The sequence below is a fragment of the Toxoplasma gondii genome, chromosome XII, assembly GCF_000006565.2.
Source record: "Toxoplasma gondii ME49 chromosome XII, whole genome shotgun sequence".
NCBI classification, from domain to species: domain Eukaryota; phylum Apicomplexa; class Conoidasida; order Eucoccidiorida; family Sarcocystidae; genus Toxoplasma; species Toxoplasma gondii.
The window spans coordinates 6,623,441-6,633,665 of NC_031480.1; the positions used below are offsets into that span (position 1 = coordinate 6,623,441).

The 10,225-nt window shown below is 56.0% G+C and overlaps 1 protein-coding gene across 1 annotated transcript; it reads right to left on the bottom strand.

Moving 5' to 3' along the window:
- Window positions 1–739: 739 nt before the first annotated feature.
- Window positions 740–9,001, bottom strand: TGME49_277540 (hypothetical protein; the record flags this gene model as incomplete). The annotated part of the gene is made up of 3 exons (XM_018781770.1): window positions 740–858; window positions 1,451–6,653; window positions 7,136–9,001. 3 exons carry the CDS (start codon window positions 8,999–9,001, stop codon window positions 740–742), a joined length of 7,188 nt encoding a protein of 2,395 aa, XP_018635166.1.
- Between the last annotated feature and the right edge of the window lie 1,224 nt (window positions 9,002–10,225).

Here is a 10,225-nt window from a genome sequence, read left to right on the forward strand (position 1 = left end):
ACATATTTATATACAAATATTTATATACTTCTATAAATTTTTATGTATATCTATATATTTATATATATATATATATATATATTTATATATATACATGTGCCGGTATTCGTGTGTTGTGGGTAGATGAATGCTTTGTCGAGGGTCAAAGTTGAGAGAGGCAGTGGTCTCTAGACAGCATCTGAATTTGCCGACTGGCCTGTCGAGACATCCTGGGAGCAAGGCGTCGAAAGGAAGCAGAGAGGCGAAACATCTATTCGCGATCTCGGCAACCTTGAAGAAATCCGGTAAAGGTGCCGCGACAGGCGTACCCAGGGACGCCTTTGTTGAAACGCGTTCTTGCAACAAAGTCAGACAGAGAAGTTGGGAGGTGACTGGAGAAGTTGCCAGACACGGCACACGAGGGGAGAGAAAAAGCGCGAGCGGTAGTGACCGATATGCGACGCGGCAGGCGAATTAGAGAAAGGATCCGCGAAAGAAACATGAAAGACACACGGAGGACCGACAGGAAGCATCCAGCTAAACAGGAGAAAAGTGAAAGACCAACGAGGCGAGGCAGCCAAGCAGCCAAACGACAGAAAGGAAAAAGAGAGCAGACAGAATCGAAGTCGACCCAGAGATTAGGGGAAGAAACCGCATCGCAAGACCACAAGCCGGGGAGACGAGGCGAGAGGAAAAAGAAACTCAGAGCTCCCTTTGATCGCCATCATCCGCCTTGCAAGTAGTCACCTCTGGAACCGTACTACTTAAAGCCTTCCTTCGGCAATCCATCAGCCTGCGAACGCCATGGCGTTGTGAAGTAGACGCCAGCAGCTTGAAGATAGGCCTTCGTCGACGCCATGCTCACTTGCAAGCCCCTCTCTGAAAGTCGCAGAAAACAACGAACGAGAAAAACGCAGATCGAAGACATGTGCTCTACAGAGTAGAACGTTACGCGAGTCCGCCGTACGTCCAACAAGACACTTTGAACAACATCGCAAATCGCGGCTGAACTGTTCATCTCGAATTCCACACTCGTGACAGAAGAACGAACCGGCATTTCCAGACTTCTCCCAGGCTCCAGCAACCACCTTGAAACGCTCGGCTCGCGCACTGCAGGCCCAATATGCGACTTGTCATCTCCTCGCTTGCTCTATAAATCTAGGCAAACATACATATGGGCAACCATGTATGTACACTTTTTTTTCTGTACATATATATATATATGTATATATATATATATATATATATATATATGCATTTCACGGGGGCGTTGGTGTGTGCCGATGTCCCCGTTCGTCGTTTCTACAGTCCTTTTTGTAGAGTGTAGAAACGCTTGGCTTCTCGCGTTCTCGTTTCGGTTCTTGAAGGATCCGTTCCTGTGCGACGTTTGCAAATCAGCGACTGGACACAAGCGCAGATTTCGCCTTCTCCCCGCAGGATTTCCTCGCCGGAGGGCTCTGCCTTCACTCACCTCTCAGGTAAAGATAAACATCTCGCAACGCGACACTCTGGTGGGTCAGGAACTTTTCATACAGCTGATCGTGGTCCACGATGGCGGCTTGAATCGCTTCTGCAGACAGTTCAACCTCACGCTTCTCAGCTGTCTTTCTCTTCTTCTTTGACTTTCCTTCCTCGGCTTCGCCTTCGCGCGCCTCTCGCCGTCTTCCCGCTGTCGCGCCGCGCTTACTGGCCTTCTGACTGTTCGTCGCAGGCGCTCGTTCAGGGTTCTTTTCGCCTCCGGTTTTTGCGGTCTCTGTTTCCTCGTCTCGTCTGCCTCGCGAGTTGTCTCCCGAATCGCCAGTCTCTAGCTGCGCAAGTCGACCTGGAGGTGATTTGCGCCGCCCGCGTTCTGCTTCGCGCGTTGCGTTGTCATGCGCCCCAGCTGGTCGACTTCGCCTTTCGTCTCCACAGTCGTCTGTGTCTGCTCCCCTGTCTCCGTGGAGACACACGCCTCCAACTTCGTTGCGAACTGTGGTGTGCTGTGGCGAAAGGGGAGGGGAAGGAGACGAGGCAGATGGCGCGAAAGAAGGAGCGAAAGAAGAAGCGAAAGACGAAGAGGCAGGCGCCGCCTTCCAGATAGGAGCTGGACGCTGGGAGAGCGTTGCGGTCGCCGTTTCTGCATCGCCGGCGGGTGCTTCGTCTGCGGAGCAGGCAGCCGCCGTTTGTGAGACTTGTTCGTTTGAAGAAGGCTTGGGGTGCAGGAAATCGAAGGGTGGAAGCGCCGCGAGAGGATAGAGATCGTGCGTGACCAAGTAAATGCAAATGCGATGAAGCATGCGCCGAAGCAGAGGCTCGGGCAGACTCTTCTTGAGGCCAAAGTGCCGACGGAACTCGGACAGCAACCGCGCATCCGCAGAGCTCCAATCAATTTCACACAGAACTGAAGAAAAGGCGGCGCTGCGCACAGACGAAGAATAAGGGCGGGAAGACGACGAAGAGAGAGAAGACGAGCAAGTCACAGAAGTCGAATCCGATAGGGAGGACCCGTGGAAGGTGGACAAACAGGCTCGAGGCTGGAACTGGTAACCGGCTGTAGGTGAAAGAGGTACACCATCACTTGCGTCTTCGTTTGCATCTTGGAAGGAAGAGTCGCTTCTGCTTGTCTCTCGAGACTCTGTCACTTGCTGATTGACCGAGAGAGACGCTCCCCCCTGAAGCCGCGCTTTCAGGCGGTCCAACAGAGGCAAAGCTGCGAGGCCTTTCAGGTCCTCGGAGATGCCCCGCAAAGACGACTTGAGTCCAGGCGACGCGTGAGGCGTCGAGAGCGGTCGCGAGGAGAGATCCTCGGCACAACCCGAAGGCGAAGCATGGTGAGGCTGCGGGATGGAGGTCTTCTGACAGACGTTTGCCTCAGAGACAACTGTTCGGTCCGCCCACTGGAAAGCGTTTTCGTTTGCTTTCGCTTCTTGGCTGTCGCATCGAGCGGTCGCCTCGGTCAGCTGTCCCTGTTCGTCCCCACAGCGAACGGAGACACCTGCATCCGTCTGAGGACAGAGATCGTTCTCTTCCTCCGGTCCCTGGGAACCGAGGCACTGCTTCAGGCTGACCTGACTGGCGGTGCGTGGAGAACTCGACGAGTCGCTGCCTTCAACGTATATCACATCGGTCCTCGCTTCTTGCGTTCTTTTTTCTTGAGTGAATGCGTTGCCAACCTCTGCAGTTGGACGCGTCTGAGACAGAGCCGCGACGCTTCGCTCTCGTGCTTCATCTGGTGGGGAGACGACTTTCCTGTATCGCGTTCCATCTTTCTTCGTATTCTTCGTTGCTTCCTTCCTCGCGTCACCTTCATTCGCTCCCGCTCTGTGCATTTGAATGGCCTGCTTGTCTGCATGAGCTGCGTCTCGCGCATGCGAACATGCTTCGCTGGCGCCTCTCCGGCGTTCGCCAATAATCACACAAGTCAACTCTTCGACCTCGCTACTGTCCTCGAACTCTTCCCTCGCTTCTTCTTCTCTGTCGGATGCCTTCGTCTCTGCAGCAGCCTCGACGTCCTCTGCGCAGACGTCGCCGTCCTCAGACACTCTCGTCGTAGCGTCGGGAGCGTCTCTGACGGTGTCTCTTCTGTCTCCGTCACAGGCCGCCTCACAGGCTGGAGCGCCGCCAGTGGAGGTTTCGCCTTGTGCTCTCGGGTGTCTGTTCCTTCCCTCTGGAGTGTGAGACGCGCGCGAGGTCTCGTCCTCTGCAGCCTCTTCCTCTACAGAGAGGAAGGACGACGCAGAGACAGAGACAGACGATTTTGGCGATGACGAGACTGTTCTGGCACCCACCTCCCCTGCGACCGCAGCCTCACGCGGAGACCAGCGAGGCACGCAAGAGGGGAGAGAGGACGCCCAAGCAGATGCAGACAGAAGCGAGGTAGACAAGGTCTCCTCTGGCGCCGCAGGCGACGCTGCAGAAACCAGTGAGGCAGGAGGCGTTTTCGGGTGTGAATTCTGGACTTCGTTAGGCTCTGCATGCAAACGCAAATCCGAGCCAGGAGCCTCCTCTCGTGGGGGCAGCGACCCAGTGGAAAGGGTGAGCCAACTTGGCAAGGAAAAAGAGGAGGAAAAGGAAGAAGAGGAAGTAGAAGAAGGCGAGACAGAAGAATACGAGGTTACTGGGACAGAGGAGGAAGACGACGAGCGGCTGTATTTCTCGCTTGTTCGGTCCTGTTCACTTGTGTCGTTTGCTACATCCTGTGGCAATTGCCCTTGCTCCGGACTGTGTGACTGGCAAAGACGCCCTGCGCCGAGTTTCTCGATTCCGCGTCTACGATGCCTCCCCCGCCCAGCCATGGCTTCCTCTTCGAGTCTCTCGTATGAGTTTTTCGTCTCCCCTTTCCCCGCAGGTCCTCCTCCGCTGTGGTCCCCACTCGCCTCCGTCGTGTGTCTGTATGTCATCGCGCGCCCCTGACCTCCACTGATTTCCGTTCCTTTCTTTTCCTCTCCTTTCTCTGGCTCTGCTCCCAAGTCGCCTCTCCCATTTCGTAGCCTGCCGGTCCCTGTTTCCCCCTCTGCCAACGAGCCTGCTTCTTCTTCGGGAGCCGCGCGCTCCTCCATCTTCGTCTCTCTCTTCTCCGCGGCCTCCGCCGTCGCCTGGCTGGAGCCGTCTGTCCACTGCGAGTTTGGCGTAGGCTCGCAGAAGGCGCGGGTACATGCGGCGCCGTCTCTCGCGCGAGCCTGCACTTTTTCTAGGAAGAGGTGGAAGAAGAAGAAGCCCAGACCTTCAGCTGATTCGCCGCGCCTCCACGCTTCTTCCCCCTGCTTGCGAAGCTCCTCCGACGCACGGGCAATCGAGGAAAGAGGCTGGCGACGCGCAAACTGGAGCTGCCGAAGAGGTGAAGGAAAGAACGCCTCAACTTGCGAAGGGATGCGCGACAGCCAGGAGGAGACACAGTCGTCCTCCAGGCCTTCCACCAGACCCGCGGCTTCGAGCACCAACGACGAAGAGGAAGAAGAAGAAGACAAAGAGGAAGAAGAAGACAAAGCGGAAGAAGAAGACAAAGCGGAAGAAGAAGACAAAGAGGAAGAAGAAGACAAAGAGGAAAAAGAACGAGAGGGGGAAGACGACGAGGACGCGGAAGAAGATGAAGCAGAAGTCGGAGACGAAGCGAGAGAAGATGAATAACACAGACGAGGAGAGGAGGCAGCAGAGGAGGAACAAGGAGCCGCTGAAGAAAACGGAGAAAAGGAAGAACAGGTCGCAAAGGAAGAAGAGGAGAAAGAGAGAGAGGACTTGCATGCAGGTCCTCGTGTAGCACATTCTGTGTCTTGTGTCTGGTGAGCATGGAGTTTTTTTGGCATGTCTCCCCAAGCGTTTTCTCCGCTTTCTTCTTTCAGTGCGCTGGACACTGGACCAGCAAAAGCGTGACATTCTCCACCGACAAGAAGAAACTCTTCCTGCTCATCCCTCGCAGAACGCATCTGCATGCAACTGCGCAAGAGTCCCGCCATATGGTTCGACCCCCGCAGTGTGCCTTCTCGGGCCTTCGCGGTTTTCGCGTTTCCTCCCTCTTCTCCGGTCGCGTTTTCTCCGCGGTCGCATTTCGCTTTCTCCTTGCAGGATGCAAAGTCCTCGGAGTCCGACGCCAGGTCGCTCGCCTGATCTTCGTCTTCCAGTGTGGGCGTATCCTCGTCCGTCGACGCCTCCTCGCAGTCGCTGCGAGCGTCGTCTGTCTGAGACTCTGCGCTCGCTCTCGAGGCTTCTTCGCGCGCTCGCGCTGAGCGCCCAGCTGCGTGCGACGTCGCGGGAGCAGGCGGCGCCAAGCCGAGACGCCGCGACGCAGCTCGCCCAGTCGCCAATGCCCAAAGAGACGGCCGCAGGTCCGGCGGAAGTGGACTCTGTGGAGCGCGCGCTGGGGACGCGGAAGCGCTCTGGAGGTGCACTGAAAGGGACGCAGAGGAAAAGGCAGAAGAAGCAGACGAGAGAGGAGCTGAAGCCGGAGCGACAGACGCAGTGGCACCAGCAGACGACGGTGCATGCGCGACAGATGCAGAGGGCGCAGAACTGAGAGAAGAAGACAGGCCTGTGGCGACGACGCACTCTGGTGACGATGACGAAGAGGAAGAGAAAGAAGAAGAAGCGGACGAGGACGTAGCGGAAGAAGATGAAGACAGAGTGGAGGAAGCTGACAAGGAAGACGAGGAGCAGGACGAGGGACAAGACGAGGAGGAAGACGATGAGAAGGTGGACAGAGTTGAATTGAGGGAGGGAGACTTGTCGGGAGCAGGAGGCCCGCGAGGAGACGTCGTGGAAAAGAGACAAGAAATTCGATCCATTTGAAGACGAAGAAGTTGTTGTTCGTCAGGATAGAGAACCCAAGATGACAAGGAAGACAAAAGCGCGTCCAAGCCTCCTTCTTCCCCAGGAGTCTCAGCTGCGAACTCCGTTGTGACCTCGGCGTCTCTCCCTGTCTCTCGAGGCGTCTCAGCTTCCCTGTCACTCGCCTCCTGTCCACCCTGCGGGTCTCCTGCATGTCGCTGCGCCGCTTCTCTGCTGTCGTCCTTCTCGTCGAGACTCGCTCGCGCCCTCTCGTGACTTCGCTGAGTCTCACTGAGGGAGAGCGGTCTTTGCTGCATGCGCCAGAGGAAAGCGAGAAGGCGCCGCTGTTCTCTGCGGAGTGCCTCCTGCGTCTGCGCGATCGCCAGCAGCCTCTCGCGAGCGCGTCGAGCGAGGGCCGCCGCCTCCATCGGGTCCTGCGAAGAAAGAGCTCGCGACAAAAGGGAGAGAGCGCAGACGCAGTTGAGGCGCGAATCTCCAACGCGCATGCCCCAAGACAGTCTGAGTGCTAGAAGGAAGGCGAGACAAGAGACCCAGAGAAGGGAGCACCGAGAGAAGCAGGGGAACATGAGGCGGAAGGAAAGGGATTCAGAGAGCGACAAGAGAGGGAGAAGAGCGAGGAGGGGACCGAAGGTGAGGCATTGGAAGAAAAGAGAACAGCGAGGCAGAAAGTCATGCGGCAGAGAACCAGCGCCGACGGCGAAAAAGAGAGAGACGCTCAAGAGAGTGAAGACACAAGACGAGGGAGAGACAGGGAGACGAGGAAATCCGAGATAGCGAGTGAGGGACCAAACCGACAGAGAGAACGACAGCGGCGGACAAAGGAGATACGCGCAAAACGAGAGAGAGACAGGTGCCTCTGAAAAGAAGAAGGGACAGAGAAAGCGGCAGGGTTTACCTGGGGCAAAAAACTTATTGCCTGAAGGAAGCGGGAGGCGCTGAGAGCCGCCTTCGCTGGGATACGATTCGCGTCCGCCTCGACATTCTGCTTCTTCGATCCTCGACAGCGAGAAGACGAAGAAGATGACGAAGGAGGACCGGCCGAAAGAGAGCTGTCTTGGCGTTTCGCGTTCGAACCTCTGCGTCTCCGACTTGCGGTGGAGGGGGGAAGAATCGTTGCCCGTACCGCTGGATCTCCTTCTTGGTTTGGATCGAAAGAATAGACATGCCATTCGATGCCACAGGCTCTTCCTTCAACTGTGCATGCGGGTGTCTCCCCTTCGCGCTCGACAGCGTCGTCATTCTCCCCTCCGTTCTCTTGATGCATCCCAGGTTGTCGCTGTGAGTCTCGTGACTCCGTGTCTAGGACAACCTCACTTTCCTCCCTGCTCTCTGTTTCTCTCTCGCCTCTCTCCCGTCCTCTTCGGTTCACGGTCTTCTTCCCTCTCCCGCCCTCGTCTCTCTCGTTCTCCTCGCCTTGCGTCTCTTTCGTCCTGAAGCCTCCTCCGCGCTCGGCATCTCCTCTGTCGAAGTCACCGTTCGCTCTTGTCTCTGGCGTTTCCTCGAGCGGAAACGCGTTCTCGTCTCTGCTGGCGTCGTCGCGCTCTCGTAGCGCAGGCCTTCGCTGGTCGCGCCTGTGCGTCCTTTCTTTCTCTGTGGACCTCTGGAGCTGCGGTTTCTTCAGTCGAGTCGTCTTGTCCGAGTTTGCCTTTCCCCGCTTCTGTCTCCGTCTCTGTTCCGGCTCCTCTGGAACGTCGCCATCAGCTCGTCCCTGTCTGGGACTCTCACCCGCCGTCCTTGTTCCTCCACTCGCACCTTCCTTTTCCTGTGTTCGCTTCCGCTTCCTTTTCGCGCCATTTGCTTCGTCGAACTCCCTCTCATTCTGCACCGTCAACGCGTTTTCCTTTGTCTCGGAACCGCTCTTCTCCGCAGGCTCGGCCTGCGCCCTCCCCGCCGCCTTGCCAAGCGCATCATCTGGCGCTTTTTCTATCTCGGAGGTCTCCTTTGTCTTCGTCTGGCGCGGAGACGCTTCCAGAGACCGTACCACTGGTATCCTGCCTGCGTCATCCTCGAGTCCGGATTTCGCGACCTGCGTATCACCGCGCGCTGGGCCGAGACGAGTGCTCTCCTTCTTTCTCTTTCTGTTGATTCGTTCGTCGCCTAGCGATTCCGCTTCTCTACGAAATGCCTGCTCTCGTTTCCGCTGGTCCCCGGCCTTCGCTGACTTGTCTGCGCTTCTGTCGTCGTCTCTGATTTCCACCGTCCCCGTGGTGCGCGCTGCTCCATTGTGACCTTCGCTTCTTGCACCGCGGATCGTTCTCTGCCCTCCTGTCTGCCCTCCCTGCTCTGCCTCCCGTTCGCGCTGCTCTGCCTCACGACGTAGACCTTGGAGGCTCTGTCCTCTTTCTCGCTTTTCTCCAGTCACCGCCGCGTCCTCGCTTCTTCCGCCTCCAGCCTCGCGAGCCTCTTCCTCCCTTCCTCTTCCGCCTCCAGTTCTGCCTTCGCCGGTTTCTCCTCGGTCTTCGCCGCCTTCCTGCACTCGCTTCTTCGTCAGGAGCGAGGCGGAGTCGACGCTAGGAGGCGCAGAAGAATGAAGGGCAGACGCTGACGGAACGCGAGAAGAAGAAGAGGCTCGACAGGAAAACGGGGAAACTTGGAAATCCGAAGGATCAGCTCGTTCCCTTTCTGCTCTCGGGTGCTCTTCTCGGTCGTCGCCACTCTCGACGGAGATCCCTTCGAAGCGGCAAAGCTCAGAATTTGCCGAACTTTCCTCTGTCTCCTCCTCGTCAAGAACAATGAGAGCGAAGGCTGTCATTCTTTGCATGCAACGGTCGCGCGCAAAGTGCGTCCGCGGACCTCACACCAGCCCCGGGACGAGACAGCCATGAAACAGAGGTGGAGAGACGAGAAGAAAAGGCGAAGAGAAGAGCAGAGTACCAGCGAAAGAAGCGAGAAGAAGAAGAACGAAGCAGGCGAGGAAGGAGAGGAAGGAGAGGAAGGAGAGGAAGGAGAGGAAGAAGCAGAGGAAGGAAAGACGACGAAGAGATCCAAGTCGGACAGAAGTCCGACAGAAAGAAGGAATCAGGAAAGAAGCCTCTCGAAAAGGAAGGAGTCAAATCTCTTTGGGTTGCCAACGACGTTCAAGGAGGGCGGATAGGACAATCGCGAGAAGACACGACGCCGAGCCTCAGCTTGTCTCGCCATGGTTTTTGGAGATTTTCCACCAAATGCATCTCTGAGAGACGCCTTCGTCCATTGTCGCAATTGAAGACGAAAAAGGACAAAAAAGTCTCCTGTTTTCTTCGGCGCGTCCGTTTCTTGGCCTCTCACAGACTCTGTCACGGACTCTCGTGTGTCTTCTGCATCTCAGCTGCATGCAGGACATCTTTTCGGGAGGAACGCGTTGCCTTGCGAGTCTCCCGTCTCTTCAGTTCTCGTCTTTTGAATCGCCTTCAACTCCGTTCCGCATACGTATCTGGTTGAAACGAGAGCCGTTCTCCAGAGAGAAACAAGACCTGAAAAAGGACGGGGAAGCGCCTCTCCAGTCTTGCTGTCTTCATTGCCTCGCGCGCGTCGCCTCTCCAGCGCGCATGCACACCGTAGATCGAGATGTTCCATTTTTTCCGAGTTCTCCCCTCCCAAGTGTACATGCCTGCGGATGCAGACGGATCTTCTCGATTGCTTTCGAGTTCCTGGCGCCTTCTTTTTCGCCGAAGAAACTCCGACCCCATGTCTCCCCCGGGGACACCGTCGCGAGAGAGAGCGTTTTTAAGGAAAAACGCCTTCGCACCGCATTGCTTCAGATCACAAAGAAATCTGGCGCCTCTCCCACTGGTTCTCTCCATCTGTTCAAAAAGGACAACAGTGCGTCTTGCTCCTTGTCTCTCTATACCTCTCTATATCCGTTTCCATCTCTCTACACCTATCTAGACTTATCTCTAAATATACCTATCTGCATCTACCAAGTTATATATATATATATATATATATATATAAAAGTGTGTATAAATGTGTATATATAAATGTGTATATATAAATGTGTATGATG